General features: G+C 37.0%; 1 protein-coding gene across 2 annotated transcripts in view; it reads right to left on the bottom strand.

Annotated features, from left to right (window-relative positions):
- dpp6a (dipeptidyl-peptidase 6a) overlaps positions 1–17118 on the bottom strand; it is a 316212-nt gene that overhangs the window by 144462 nt on the left and 154632 nt on the right. The window contains exon 1 of one of the 2 annotated variants that reach the window (XM_058765854.1): positions 14931–15280. The exons of the other annotated variant lie outside the window; for it this stretch is intronic. Within the exon in view, the coding sequence (XP_058621837.1) occupies positions 14931–14987 (57 nt within the window). The 5' untranslated portion in view covers positions 14988–15280. Of the gene's footprint in view, positions 1–14930; positions 15281–17118 lie in introns of those variants that run through there. 2 annotated transcript variants of the gene reach the window in all.

Raw genomic sequence — 17118 nt, 5'->3', positions numbered from 1 at the left:
CTATTGAAATAGTACACTTACAAGTATACTACTAGTGCACTGATATTTGTACAGTATACTTGCAACATAAAGTATACTTAAAATATACGGTAACACTTTATTTTAGGATCTCTTAACTAGTTGATTATTAGCATGCATGTTACTAGAATATTAGCCATCTATTAGTAGTAACGTTGCACATATTAATGCCTTATTCTACATGACCTTATTCTACATAATCCTACCCAATACCTAAACTTAACAACTACCTTACTAACTATTAATAAACAGCAAATTAGGAATTTATTGAGGGAAAAGTCATAGTAAATAGTGAATAAGTGTTCCCTATTCTAAAGTGTTACCAAATATAATTGAACTTTACTTAAGTATACTTAATAAAATAAACTTGAAGTATACTACTTTTTGGTAAGGGAGGTTAAGAAAGAGTCGGTAACACTTTAGAATAGGGAACACTTATTCACTATTAACTACACCTTTTCCCTCAATAAATTCCTAATTTGGTGCTTATTAATAGTTAGTAAGGCAAGTTTAGATATTAGGGATGTAGAATAAGGCATTAATATGTGCTTAATTAGTACTAATAAATGGCTAATATTCTAGTAATATGCATGCTAATAAGCAACTAGTTAAGAGACCCTAAAATAAAGTGTTACCAAAGAGTCTAAACACTCAGGTTACCCAATTCTGAACTCAAAGTGTGATCAAACTCTGTTCATAGTGAGCAGAGAAGACATTTTTTAGTTGATTTGGAGGCAGTGGGAGGTTTAACAGTTTGCGCAGCCAAACGCTGCCTGCCAAGATATGGTTTGATGTGGATTCAAAAGGCAGAAGCAGTGGATATGACCAGCCAATGGTCCCAACTTCACAGACAGGAAACTGACAGTGGGAGAGAGCAAGCTTAGACAGAAATGAGCAAACTAAGTTTATTCTATTATCACATTCTACTTTTGTCGTGATCACTTGGGATTTCCTTAAAATTATTGGTGAAATTGACTCTCTTGTGTTCACCAGGGCTGGGTGATATAGTCAAAAATATGAAATCTCAATCAATTTCAGCTCAATGTAATATCAATATGTATTTATATATTTGCTCTGATATGGTCTAATAGGGTGTTGAACAATTAAACTAACTGTAAAAATCTAATTAAAAAAGATTTAATTACCCTGTTTACCCTGCTTAACCCCTTAACTGTCACTCACAGTTTTGAACATAGACATTATAGTGCACCATCCAAACTTAAATTTTTATAATTCATGAATGAAAACATTTTGTAACATGATTTTGATGTACCATTTCCATGGTAATGCAATATCTGATTTTAAAATGGGTTTCAAAGGATGAATTTTGAGATTTTAAGTTTTCAACTGATATATAATTTGTCATGATTAGATTAGGATTTAATTGTAAAATAGTGAAGTAAACGTAGGCATCCCACAGAGGGGATGGTGACAGTTAAGAGGTTAATTTGGTATCTGTTGCAAAATCAGTACAAATACATATGGTTGCATGAAAATCTGCAGTGGCCATAAATGTTATTCGACCAATAAATTCATGTTACAGCTGATGCACCACTATGAGATAGGACTCAGTCAGAGATCTGTGGTGAAACAGGAGTGCAGGTCGATAATGTGTAAAAGGATGATGATGATCAGCGGACCCTCATTCTCTTCAACACAAAGCACTAGCAAGGGCATGACTCTTATTTATACAGAGCCCCATGAGACAAGGCTGTCATTTACCCTATATCATGAAATCTGCTACAAACATTCTCTCAGAAGAATCTGATGGGAACACAGAAAGGGCCATTTGGGTATTACATAATGGATTCAACAACTTATTCAGGGCTTAAAGTGTGGGATTGCTACCTATATTTCCCCATTATAGAGAAAATAAGATCAATAGCTGCTCATTTCCATCTGGTCTGCTGAGAAAAAATTACCGTAAAATTGCTCTTGCATTATATATATATACGATGGAGAAATATTTGAAATGCCTTTCTACAGCATCAACATTAACTATATATTTTAAAGACATGGATCCCAATTTCATTCCAGTTGTACAATTATATTGCTCGCTGCAGAGTGAATATTATTAAACAGATAGTTCCAGCTGTAAAATCCGATAGGATGGATCATGTTCAAAGCCATTATGCACACCTGCATCTCCACACCCATCGAATTCTAGAGTGTATTAATATATCAAGTAGCTTTGAGCATCACATTCCCTGATGATTAATACCCACAGACACAAACGTAATCAAAGAGGCATGTATGAGCAAACAGACTTCATAAGGTGACAGAATCATGCCTAAGAGGTTTTTCACTCTCCTCCCACCATTTATTCTGTCCCCGAAGGTCCACATTTAATAACACATTTTCTCTTTTTCATTCAAATTTCAATCTTTGTGTAATGGATTGGCAATTAGCATGAATGAATAGACAGACTGTTGAATGCATCCCTTCAGCATCACTCTTGATTGATGGCCCACATTTATTTACAGAGAAAAATAATACTTTTTCTATAATAATTTTCAAAGAGTGAAAAATATAGCTAAGGGACTATCAAGATCTTAAGTTTTATACTTCTGTATAGTTCAGAAAATAGTCTCTTACATAATATTTTCAGACAAATACTGTTAATAAATTATCACAGGAAAAGTGATTCACTAGTGTCTCTGACTTGAATCTGAACTTTAAAAACTGTTGTCTCATTTTAATAGCTGAGAGAAAGCAAAACATCTTTATTAGTAATGGTCATTAATCAACATTTGTTACACTTTACAAAACACAAGTTATTAACACAATATGTAATTCTTAACAGATCATCAGTCCACAAAACATTAAAATGTATGTATATGAATATTAGGAATGTGGAAACAAAAAGTTTTTTTTTTTTTGGAACTCGAGGTTAATGAGTTCTCATAATATAGTGCAATACACTATGTTTTGTTTGTAAAAGTTGTGCTACTTTTAACATGGCACACAACAGGGTCTTTTGCACCCCGTAGTTCTAGGAACTAGCCACAGCAGGGTCATTTCCAAGGCCCTGTTTACACTAGTATGTTTTTTGTTTTAAAACGGAGTTTAAAATGAAAATGATCCTCGTCTACACTGGCGTTTTCACTGAGTTTTCGAACTAAAATGGGGTCTGCAGCGTTTTCAAAAGTCTCCATTTTTGAGGGTCAAAAACACCGGAGTAGTGGCTTTTTAAAAATGCCGGATAGCTGCTGTTTCATATGTGTTTGGCCAATCAGCGTACACTTATGTCACTGATAGTTCCTATAGAACTGATTTAGACCCAGAGCCGATCCTCCCTATATGCAGAATACACAAGCTGAGTGGGGCCCCCTTGCTCTCAAAGATGTCAATCAACATTAGCGCGCCACCCACAGGATAACGCAAGGACATCTCTGCCAAAATTTTATTCAGAGATTAGAATATAAAGCTTACAAAATAATCTGCCCCACCTAAATTTACGGTCAGGAGCCGCTACTGGTCTCATCCATTCTTTTATAAATATTTAAATGTGTATGAACAAGGGGTTGCATAGACTAGTTGAGTAGTCGACTACTTTAACCACTAGTTGATGCTGTCAAAAGCTATTGAGTACTCAAGCATGCATTAACTATAGCGGGCATGTAATGAACACCAATTACCCCCTGGCCTGGTTTTAAGTGGGTGCTAGTTTAACCCCTCCAGTTCTACTCGACCTGCTCTGAGTGGGATTCAAATAAGCGTTTTCAGCACGGGGGGCAGGCACGCTAACAAAGACGCTAAAGACTGCAGCCTCTAGCATCAGTCGTTAGTGCGCCTCTTGAGATCAGGGGAGTGAGGTTTACCTGCACAGTTCTTATTAGCTGGCATCTGTTACAGTCACCACCCTAAACCTCACTCCCCAGGTCACGGCACCAATGTAAACCTCTGTTCTACTCAACCCACTCTAAGCGGGATTCGAACCGCCATTTCTGGTAAGCTATTTCAAACCAGTTGAGTAAAGATCTAAGTGATGTGAATACAGATCGATTATTGTATGCATATTTTTGTCGTCAAAGACATGGATGTTATGTTATGGTATTTTACTGCTCTAATGACTACTGTGATGAGTGTGAGCAATACTCTCACCCTTCCAATAACACACTCTCTTCCGCCCACAAATCTGAGACTACACTCAACACATGCTGCTATTAGAAATGTAAGACCACTCTGCCATTTGATTTGGCAGCCAGCAAAGACATTAAATGAGCAAAGGATAAGAGAGAAAAAGAGAGTAATACAGTTTTTATCTCATCTAAGCTTTACCACCAGCTCAGGCTGTCTGGTAAAAAAGTAGCTGTTGTTGGGCAGAGGGCAATGCCCATGATGCATTGCGTTGATGGCCAGATTCCAATCTATTGTCTCATCAAGGTGTAGAACCCAAAGGCTCTTTTGATCATAACTGTGGCGGGGACAAACATTCCTTCAAAACATAGTGTGCTAAAGAAGCTTCACAATTTTCTCTTATCATTGATCCATGGACACTGCAAAGCTACAAATAAAAAAAAAAAAATAAATAAATAAATAAAATAAAAAAACTGATCATTTCCACCAAATGTCCTTCAAATGCTGTAATTATCTCCATCTGTGCCATTTCAGAGCTGTTTTGTTCAGGCCATGAACGTACAGGAAAATGAATCTGAAGAAGCTTTGGGTTACACATGCACAATGGAATAGTAAATCCAGTCATCTTAAAGTAAAAGTCCAGGTTAATAATCAATAAACGACATCTATGACATTCTGTTGATTACCACAGAAAATAATTTCAACCCATCTCTCAGTTGTGAAAACACACAAAAAAGGCACAACAGAGGTTTATGAGGGTTTACACACAGAAATGCGCAGGTAGTATATTTGCTAAAGCATTTTTGGGTTGTTGACATGAAATTTCAAGCAGTGACCTATAATGTGACATGCCAAACTTCATCTAAAACTATATCCAGCAAATTTTAAACTTGAAATTCATGTGTAATTATTTTATATGCAGTTATATGACTTCTTATTGACAGATATTAAATACATTTTGTCCTTTAAAATAGTAATTTGTATATCACAGGTCTGCCAAGTGCACTGCCAAAAGGTTTAAAAAGACGTTAACCAACAAATAAAAATAATGTTGAAAAAATCGACATTGTGTGTCAACTATCTTTGCATGCAAATATTAAACCAGGTTGTGTATATAAATTTGCTCAATGTTAGTAATACTGTAGGTTTTATCATATTTGTTAACAGGTAATGTTAAGGACTTGTGCTTACTCTAAAAATAGTGTGTAATTTAAAGTCTCAGTGTATTCCAGTTCATTGTCTTGCCCGAAACATCTATTGCAGTGTTCGTATTGTTAACTAAAACAAATTATATATATATATTCTTTATTATTAATTGCAATAAAGCTGAAAAAAAATGATGAGAAGCTTAAACATAAAAACTTGAAAATGGCCTTGGGAATGCCTTAGAAATGTTAAAAATGTCAGCTAACTGAAATAAAAGCTGAAGTACTAAAATTACTGAAACAAAACATGAATTAGAATAGACAGACAGATTTGAGGATTTTCTCATCAAAATTAGAGGAAAGGTTAAGGAATTACAACTCTTTAATATGTACCTCCCCCCTTTTTCAAGGGACCATAAGTAATTGACTCAAAGGGTGTTTTATGGACAGGCATTGGCTATTATTTTGTTATTTCTACATCAATTAAGCAGGTAAAAGGTCTGGAGTTGATTCTAAGTGTGCCACGTGCATTTGGAAGCTGTTGCTGTGAACCCACATCATGCGGTCAAAGGAGTTCTCCATGCACATGAAACAGACAATTGTTAGATTTTAAAAACAAAACAAATCCATTAGAGAGATAGCAGGAACATTAGGAGTGGCCAAATCAACAGTTTGGTACATTCTGGGAAAAAAAGACTGAACAGAGCTCAGCAGCAAAAAGGCCTGGACGTTCATTGAGGACAACAGTGGTGGATGATCAGAGAATCCTCTCCATGGTAAAGAAAAACCCTTTCACAACATCCAGCCAACAGAAGAACACTCTCCAGGAGGTAGATGTGTCACTGTCAAAGTCTACAATCAAGGTGCAAACAAGGCCAGATTAGACTTTGCCAAACAAACATCCCAAAAAGCCAGACCACTTCTGGAAAAGTATTCTTCGGACGGTTGAAATTAAGATCAACCTGTACCAGAATGACGGGAATAAAAAAGTATGGAGAAGACTTGGTACAGCTCATGATCAAAGCATACAATATCATCTGTGAAACATGGTGGAGCAGTGTGATGGTATGAGCATGGCTTCCAGTGGCACTGGGTTACTGGTGTTTAGTGATGATGTGACAGAAGACAGAAGCAGCCGAATGGATTCTGAAGTGTACAGGGACATACTCTCTGCCCAGATTCAGTCAAATGGAGAAAAGTTGATTGGGCGGCGCTTCATAGTACAAATGGACGATGACCCAAAAAATACAGCAAAAGCAACCCAGGAATTTTTGAAGGTAAAAAAATGGAATATTCTGCAATGGCCAAGTCAATCTCCTGATTTCAACCCAATTGAGCATGCATTTCACTCGCTAAAGACAAAACTAAAGACAGAAAGACCCACAAACAAACAACAACTGAAGTCAGCTGCAGTAAAGGCCTGGCAAAGCATCACAAAGGAGGAAACCCAGTCTTTGGTGATGCCCATGAGTTCCAGACTTAAGGCAGACATTGCTTGCAAAGGATTCTTAACAAAATATTAAAAATGAACATTTTATTTATGATTATTTTATTTGTCCAATTACATTTGAGCCCCTGAAAATGGGGGGGACTGTGTATTAAAAAAAAATGTTGTAATTCCTAAGCATGTTAAGTTATATTTTTGTTCAACCCCTTGAACTAAAGCTAAAGGCTGCACTTCAATTTCATCTTGATTGTTTTATTTTTAATTCTGTTCTGGTGGCATACCGATCTGAAATTATGAAAACTGTGTCAGTGTCCAAATATGGACCTGACTGTATATGAGAGAATTTCTATACAAGCCTAAACAAATCTATGAGTGACAGATACAGAGAGATTGTGTAAATAAATCAGGCTAGGCTCTCTGAGGATAGTGGATCTGTCTTGAGTCAACATATGGGCTCTAATACCAAGCCTCGCTCTGAAGGGTAGGAGCTGCCCCAGGAGAGAGGGCACACGCACCCTGCCAAACACACATCCCACTGTCTGCTCCTTCTGTTCATTACAGAACAGCCTGACAGTAACAGAGCTTGCAAGAAACCCTGAGTCATGCATGCATGTTCTTTTACACCATCTACCCCAGTTTACACTGACAAAGGCCAAAGTATTACAACAAAATAAGTATGAAGATATTCTGGCCTGACATCCACATCCCAATATAGGACTGAAAAATATCTGTAAACACAAACAGAGGTCTGTCATGCAAAGTTGCACTCTCTTGGTTTTATGAAATCCAATTATCCAATTACGCCCTTGAGGGAAGCTGGCATTTCAAAATAAATGCCATCTAAATGAATCCACAGCTCCTGGATAACTAAACAGCCTGTTGATTGTCATTATTTAAACACACATTCAAAACAGTCTGGTGACATTTTAGCAGCCAGTACAATTGAGACTGCGTGCCATTAATTGCTAGGGAGGCACCAATCAGGATTTTTACAGCTAATACAGATCATTTCATTTATTTATTTATTGTTTGTTTCATTACTTGCTCTGTCATATCCACTTTTATTTAAGCTATGATATGTGCCTCAGGTCAATAAAAAAACAAAAAACAGCATACATTGCTTCATATCAGATTGATACTATATAATCAATACAGTAGGTGTAAATAAACTTGTCAGGTTTGTGAATTGATTTATTTTTATTTAATTATTATTTGTCATACTATATATTTGTCATTTCATTATTTGCTTAATTTGTAATACAGTACACTGTAAATATTGTATATGCAATTAACAAATACATTCCCTGCCTATACATTTAGTTCCTCTTTTATTTGTTGTTTAATGATTAGAACACTCTTTTAGGGAGAGCTGAGAAGAGAGTGTAGGGAGAGCAAGTGTGAGACTGAACAGCTGCCGCCGTTGATTCCATTTGCTATAATAATCACATTGGTGATGACGTGAAAGTAATATGGAAGTCTTAAAGGGCTCGTGTCTTCAAGACTTAATTGGTTTATGTGATTGGTCAAGGTTAGAGACCAAAGACTGTGTACATACTAGGTCTGCCCCCTAATAGTCAACTAATCGTTAGTTCGACCAAAATTGTATTAGTCGCAGAAGAAAAATTAAATTAAAAATCCACAGGCGAAGTCACGCAGTCCGTGACTAACAGATCGTTAACGGCTAGTCTATGGTAAGACAGTACATCGGGCAGGAGATCCAAACGCTCGCCATTCATCGACCTTAAATATGGCTTATCATCTGAAATATGTAAGTATTACTTTACATGGCCGCTCAATCTAATGTTAACCTTGAGAAATGTGCGCTATTGAAGTGTATGTGCATGTGAGTGTGGAAGCTGAACAGTAGTGCTCACTTTAGGACAGATAGAGGCGCCGGTGTGCTCACTTGCTTTTAAAATACTCTGTCTGTGAACTTAAGCGCGAAACTCCGTGTATATCTTTGCCTTGCAGACATTAAAAATATATCTATAGAGAGTGGAATGTCTGCTTTCAAAGCTGCTGACCAAACTGCTGTACAATCTAAAAACATAAAACGATCAAATACAATCCAAATAGAAGGCACAAAACTATAAAATAGATAAGCTGACAAGAGGACACCCTGATTAATAAGATTACATTAATCCAAAAGCCAGAGAGAAAAGAATATGTTTTCAGTGAAGATTTTAAGGAATCAACATCGGACAACAGCCTAATGTGTACCAGCAGATCGTTTTACAGTTGTGGAGCTGCAACAGAGAAGGCACAATCTCCTTTTAACTTCAAACGTGAAGCATCAAACCTTAAGGGCCTAGAGCATTTCTGGTTTACAAGAAGATCAGAAATGTACTGTGGAGCCCAGCCATTTAGCCCCTTATACACATACAATAATGACACTGCATTCAACTGGCAACCAATGAAGTGAAGCCAGAACAGGTGAAATGTGTTCCCTCTCTCTAGTTTCAGTAAGAAGTAAGACAGCAACACAACTACCACTTTCAAGGCCCAGAAAGGTAGTAAGCACATCGTCAGAATAGTCCATGTGACATCAGTGGTTCAACCTTCATTTTATGAAGCTATGAGAATACATTTTGTGCACAAATAAAATAAAAATAACTTTATTCAACAACTTATCTCTTCTGTGTCAGTCTTTGATGCGCGTTCACGAGAATACCATGACACATGCATGTGGTGCTGCTGATGCAGAAGCTGGGGTTCCGACGTAGAACCCGGAGGCGCTGTGCCTTGTTTACAAGCAGAGGAATGCACAAGTATGCATCGTGGTACTGTCGTGAACACGTGTCGAAGACTGACACGGAAGAGAAAAAATTGTTGAATAAAGTTATTTTTGTTTCCCCAAACGGATTCTTGCAGCTTCATGAAATGAAGATTGAACCACTGATGTCACATGGACTATTCTGACTATGTCCTTCCTACCTTTCTGGGCTTAGAAAGTGGTAGTTGTGTTGCTGCCTATGCAGTGTCAGAAAGATCTTGGATTTCATCGTGTTCAGAGGATGAATGAAGGACATACAGGTTTGGAACGACATGAGAGTGAGTTGTTAATGACAGAATTTTCAATTTTTGTGTGAACTATGACTTGAAGGTGTGGTCACATTAACAAAATTTTGTGGGCAAATAGGTTCTTTTTAAATAGGATAGTCATGTATGAAGAACAGCTCATATGAAAGTCACTTTCAAACCAAGCAGCTTTCTGTTGGTCAATGCAGCAAATCCACTGTGAAATATGTGCATACTTTAGCTTTTTTTTTTTAAGTCAAGTCAAGTCAAGTCACCTTTATTTATATAGCGCTTTTAACTATACAGATTGTGTCAAAGCACTTAACAGTATCAAATTGGAGGATAGAGTGTCAGTAATGTACAAGATTAAACACTCAATTTTCAGTTAAAAGCATTTCATTATTGAGTTCAGAGATGTCATTGTCTAGCTCAGTTTAGTTTAAATAGCATATGTGCAATCAAATCGACGATAATCGCTAGAAATTAAGTGTCCCCAACTGAGAAAGCCAGAGGCAACAGCAGCAAGGAACCAAAACTCCCTCTGTGACAGAATGGAGAAAAAAAAACCTTGGGAGAAGCCAGGCTCAGTCGGGGGCCAGTTCTCCTCTGACCAGACGAAACCCGCAGTTCAATTTTATACAATAATTAAATAAATTATATGGAAAGCATGATCACATCAGAGTACAAACATCAAATCCAATCGAAGTTAAAACATATCAAGGGACAGTTCACCCAAAAACAAAAATTCTGTCATAGTTTAATCACCCTTAAGTTGCTTTAAACATGTATGATATTTTCTTCTTCTGAAACCAAAATAAAATATTTTGAAGAATGTGGGCAACCACACAGCAGTTTCTGCTCCCCAATGACTTTCACAGATTGTTTCCCCTCATACTATGGAAGTCTTCAGGGACCAACAACTGTTTACCCACATTCTTTACAATAACTTATTTTGTGTTCAACAGAAGAAAAAAACTCATACAGGTTCAAGGGTGAGTAAATGATGACAAAATTTTCATTTTTGGGTGAACTATCCCCTTTGGTTAAGTTTTTCTTGAGAGACTGAGCTGCCTTATAAATAAAATTATCCAAGACTATAACGAAATTCTGCACACTGCACAAAGCACAGCAAAAATGGTTTGTACACCTACATTTGTTTTTGCAATTGATATGAAACAGACTTAAACCCATCACTTCTGGACACCAGCACCACTCGGCTGTATGCTCATAAAACCTCATAAAAGACATTTTGCTGAGATTTAGAAAAATCCGCCTGTCACCTCAAAGTGACGCACTATTATAATCTTATTTCGTCCTACCATTTGCACCACCGCCCACTGGCAGCTGGCATTTGTCTTGTGAGTGATGGTGATTTTGCGGGTTTATGAATTTAAGGAAATAAATGGTCACTCACACACAAGGCTTGAGCGGGTCAGGGGCTGTTTGTGTGTGTGTGTGAGTATGAGCTTTCAGATAACTGCACCCATGAGTGTGTGTTTGTGTGTGTGTGATTATAGGCTGAAACTGCCTTGCTCCCGTAGCAGTGCCAGGAGAGCATACCTTGTCTCGGTCTATACATCAGTGTGATCTACCACACATTACTGGATAATTGGATCCATCTTTTGGCCACAGACAAGCATGTGGGCGAATGCATTTATGCGTTTATGATTATGTGTGTTTGAATGTATACAAAATACTTGTACCCTCTGGGTCTGTTGTTTACTATTCTTTAAATCCTCACAATAATAATGTAGTACGAGACATGGTCTGGTAAGTTGTGCACATTTTCTGAGGTTGCTAAAAGCTTTAAAAGGTATCTCTTTCATGTCTGTCCACGATTTTGTCCTAAGCAGGCACAACATGACAAGCAACACATTTTGCAGGCATTTCTTTTCTATATTGCCGCATTGCCTCGGGTAGCCTGGTCCAATTTATTAGACCAAAGTAGTGCTTCTCATCAAACATGGACAAAACATGAAACATCAAACATGGACAAAAAGAGACTGATCATGTAAGTTTAAAAAAAGACACATTATGACAAATCGTTCATAAAAAGCATGAAGCACTGCGCAAATCGTAAAAATTTATTTTCTTAGTTTTATGCTCATCAGTTGCAGTGCCGTGCATGGCATGAGAGCCATGTTTTATCATTCAAGCAAGTTTAAGCATTCAATGATTCTGTGTTTCTCAAGACCATAGTTCCAATGAATATTTGCAAACTGCATCGCAAAATTGTGCGGTCGGAACCACAGCTCTCAACCTCTGGTTATAAGCAGCTTCTTGATGTGAACTTACATAGATCATAAGCAAGGTATTGTAACATTCAGTACAAACTTTATCTTTTATTGCATAAATGAATAGCATTCTATGTCTGGTAAAATGTCAAAAGAATGAAAGCGGCGTTTCCGAAGGATGCGCAAATGTGAATGTGCTCTAGCACCCTGGAAGAACCACAGAGTACAACGTTAGAGGGAACATGCATTTTAATAAAACAACTTTTAAAAAAGCGAAACAGTGGAGAACAGAAATAGTAGTCCTCATAAACAGAATTTATTTACAGCAATAATCTGACATTCATACGTTCTCAAACCAATTAATTAGCCGAAGTTATAACTCTACCACCTGCGTGATGTCCTTAATGACAGTCCAACATTATTGAATTAACATTGTTCGAATGATTGATGTGCAAAAAAGTCACTGCGGTTTAGGGAAAAGGTTGTGACTAGCTTATTCTCCCCAATGAGGCGTCGTACAATAGTAGTTAAGCAGCAAGCTACATTTCTGTATGGGAAACACACCCCTGGCTGGCTTTGTTTTGTGACAACACATTTCAGCATTCACTGGGGACAGACAAATTACTAGATGCTGGAATCTTCTTGTATCGTACACACGAAACAGTTCAAGAGAAAGTATGACTGTGTCAGCATGTTCAGGTTTGTATGAGAGCATGCTCAAAGGCATCATTGATAAATGGTTAAAGATTTTGCTGCTGCATTACTCCCTTTTGCACAGCTACATTAGTAGCTTTCTCCCTCTATCCTCAAAATGCTATTACTTCTCCATTAAACCCAACTGCAAGTAGAAATAAAAAAATATATGGCGGCATAAGAAACAGTCTATTTCTGCACTTCATTATTATGGCAGTCAATCGATGCTGTATTCTTAATTAATCAATTAAATGTCAGTTAGTCGAATATCAATATTTGCTGAAAAGCCCCGAAAATAAAGATGAAGAAATGAAAGAGATTACATTGTTCTGGCAGACAAATAAAACACGGATAGAAAAAAAGATGTAGAAGTCAGTGTATTGTTTGTTTCACTCCTGTACCATTGAACATAAGTTCATCACCGGCCTCACAGTAATCTATTTTACAATCGAGTAAGTCAATTTGTCCAAGTAAGACTTATGGCAAACAGGACATGTTCTTGTATTCAGCTTGTGCTATTTTCTATTTGTTGGTCTTCATACACATTAAGATTCAAAACTTCGGCTGTTCTATTGTGCTTTATCATTATCAGCATCTAGCGACATGAGTTAAGACACTATCAACTAAAAAGTAGTTTAAGCTGCAATTCAGCAAGCTGTTTTTGAACACAAGAATATCTAACTGTAGACTCACAAAAACATTAAGGGTGTACTTCAAGTTTGAACTGCTCCAATGGCAGGAAAATCCATTATAGAATCGGGTTATGGGACATGATTACATCCTGTAGTTGCGCATTCTTTTAGAACTGCCACTACATTAACCTGTTAAATTGACAGGCCTAATTATTATGGGCATGTTTAAACTGTATACATATTCCGCATGACTTTTGATAGAAATCTCAACTTTGCTCTTGGGTGATTATTGCCTTTGGGAAACAGTAGAAGAACAGAAGATCTACCATTCCTGTTGTCAAAGTTTGCCTGCCCTTGACGTGTTCACCTGCCCTCGCTCTCTGCTGTCTCTAGCGGGGCTCCCACCTTTCACACTGCTTTTCCTGCACTGCACTTTGTTCCTGTCAGTATTGCCTGTGGCTGTTTCTGTACCTGCTTCCACTCTTTCTCTCTTGAAATCACGCACCGACATTCACTGTTGGGGTAGTCAATCTACTATTTTGAAAAAAGAGGGAAGCAATGTGTTTTAAGCAGTTCATGTGGACGAGTTTTATTAATCAAAATATGAATGAATCAAGTATAATCAATTATGTATCAAGTTATTCTACTATTATAATCATGTATCTGCCTGTGGGTGAGTAGAGGCCTGCAGAAGAATGGAATGTGCAGACGTATGGTTTAAGATAAAACTGCACATCCTGTTTTGACATGATAGGGTCATCCTTTGAGGTCTATTGTCTGCTTCAGGAAGCAGATGGAGACACAGCCAAAAGAAGGTAAACAATTACGATAATGTAGGAAATGTATGGAACACGCCTTTAAAGGAAAAACTGTATGTGGACATAGACTCGGGAGAAGATCTGCAGAATTTTCTCGGCTTCATTGTCTCTTATAATAAAGTCTAATTCTGGCATTAAAACCTCAAGGTTTTGAGAGTGATTCTTCACAGCAACGGTGGAAGCCACCACATTCACACTGGGAAAGAAGAAATATTATATAATTTCAAAACCGTACCTTGTACATCATTAGGTATATTGTTTGTCAATAATATAATTTAAAAAAAAAAGAAAAATCTTTATTTATTTATATTTTTTTACTATGAGGAAAAGTTTTTTTTTTTTTTTTTTGGACAGGAAACAAACAATATGAGAGGGACGCACAATAATAATAATAATAATATTTAAATAATTCCGACAATATTTTATCATTAATAGTAATTTAATATTGTATCAGCTATCTTGGTAATGTTAGGAAATTCAATTTACTTTAAGAATCTTTCCAATTAAAAGTATTGTGAAAACCAGAATAAACTTATTATATGCACCTATGAATGTGAACTTCCAGCTGACAGAAACTGACCACTTTAAACCGGTAGGCTACTTTAAACTGTGCAGCTAGTAATCGCTATACGTTCTTCTTGGAGAATTAATGGTCAAGAAATCTTCTTGCAATAATCTCTGGTGTTTAGGCTACATAAAACATTTAAGACAATTCAGCCGATAAAACTTTTCCTGTCAAATTTACAAATCACCTCACGTTCAGCTAAAGCAATTTACCTCTTGAAATTAATAAAGTATCTATATCTCTGTCCAGTAAAAAAAATAAAAATAAATCACTTCAGTACCTGTTCTTGCTGTTGAGCTGCTTTGGTCGATATATTTGACTCCTTTGCTGTGGTCATGATAACAAATTACCACAGACAGCAAGAGACATTCAGTTTGTGACGAGACCGCTGACGGTTACACAGAGGAGAGAAGATGCTGAAGGGAAAAAATGCAGCAAAATCCCAGTGAGACGTGAGATTTGATCTTTAGATTCGTTCTTCAGAGGATTGGTGCGCCACTGCTGCTAAATTACACAGAGAAAGAGAGAGAGAGAAGTGAAGGAAAAACGGACACAGAGCACACCGATCACTGCCTGGAAACCGACACCGGTAGACTACGAGTGCAGCGCACACGAGCTTTTCTCATCCCCCTTCACGCGCTTGCCGCCTTTTTCACCCCCGCCTCCGTGCACTAAGCGCGCACACACGCGCGTGACTGCCGCCTTTTCACCTTCTGCCTGAAGCTTTAGCAAACGAAAAAAGGTGGTAAGTGTGTGCGAACATGAGTTTTCTTTTGTTTTTCCTGTTCGTGTATGACGATAGGCAATTATATTACAGAATGTATATTAATGTATATAAGGCTGCACGGCTACGTAGGGGAATAAGACATTTTCTGTATAATTTGTAAATATTACAAATATGAAGCAATGTTTTTTCATTTCGCAACTGTTAGGATCAGCTTATAGTCTTCCACAGTAGCAATGGCCATTATTGAACCGCAATGGATTATTGTAGAATCCGTTCAAACTGTGCCATTTTGCCTCACTTTTTGATTTTTTTTTCACCTCATAACAACATAGTCTTATGATCTGTGGGTAAATAATGTTTACTGGTAAATTCAAGGGAATTAAATTGATAGGAATCAGTGTGTACTTAACACCCAGCACACCTAGAACACCAACAGTGACACTCCTAAAACTTGTAAGTAGTTTAGGCCTAGCTCAACTGCTTTCATCATGACAATGTAGCTTTTACAGTAACAATCTACTTTTCCGACAATTAGCCTAGTGGTATAGTGCAACAACTGCTGTTTATTAATGTCAAATTTGTATTACTTTACTGCCGAGCAAGAGGAAAACAGCCACACTGTCAGTTAGCGCTGCAGGTCCGATTCATTTTTTTAATCAGTTCGTCCTAAACAGTCCTCTTTCCTTCATATGTAGCAGTAGATTCATGATAGTGAATTCGATTCATTATGAATCGACCCAAAACAGCACTCTTTCTCTCTCTCATGTGTTGCTTTGTAAAGTGTGGTTAATTCTAGAAATTTGGGTTCGTCCTAAATGGACCTCTCATACAATATGTAGGCCTATCTTCATTCATTGGTGTGAATTGCTACACTTGGACAGTTTTTGTCAGTTAGTAGATGACAAAAAGGTGCACCAATGATTCCCAAAAAAAAAAAAAAAAGATGCAAGTGTCCATTTGGCATTCCTGGTCTTTTTTGGGGCAAACTGTTTAGTTCATCAGTATGTCTAATTGTATAAACATACTTCATTTATTTGTTTGTTTGTGTAAATGTATCTGTTGAACAGCTAGTTTCAATGTAGCTTTGAATGGAGAATAGGAGAGTTCCACTCTAATTTCACCAAGGTCAACCCACTTGAAGATGTATGGAATTTATGTGTTGTAGTTATGATTGAAAGTTCGATAATACTATGTCAATGGTTTGTCAGTCTTCAATGGTCTATTGGCCTGGCCAGCCATATTGGCCAGCAAAATGTTGAATCCCTTTTATAATAAGCAAACCAGTTTGTGCTAAACTGTTCTACATCGTTATATGTGATATTTAGACTTTTTTTATGAATTAGTCAAATTCAGTTCACAAATCAGTCTGAATGATTCAACCTGACTGATTTCAAATGATATTTTAATATTATCTCAAATGACTTTTAAGGTCATTGAAAAGTTATGCAAGTTGGTCATAAATTGTGGGAAACCTGAATGCAGAAATGAGACCATTTACCAAAATCAAGAATGCAATAATGTGTCTAAAGATTCCTGTATAATTTCTTGCTTGTCTGGTGATTCTGACTTAGTCATACAGGAGACACATCATCAAATACCTTGTTCAATTTTCAATTCTTAATAAAATTAATATGATCCATTGTCATGGATAAAAACTGACCAGGCAAACGTTTCAGGTCTAACTAATATTGTTCAATTCGGAACAACCCAGTTGGTACGCCATTCTAAATGTTAATTAATT

The sequence above is a fragment of the Onychostoma macrolepis genome, chromosome 24 (assembly GCF_012432095.1).
Source record: "Onychostoma macrolepis isolate SWU-2019 chromosome 24, ASM1243209v1, whole genome shotgun sequence".
Classification (NCBI taxonomy): domain Eukaryota; kingdom Metazoa; phylum Chordata; class Actinopteri; order Cypriniformes; family Cyprinidae; genus Onychostoma; species Onychostoma macrolepis.
This window is presented reverse-complemented; position numbering and strand designations above follow the sequence as displayed.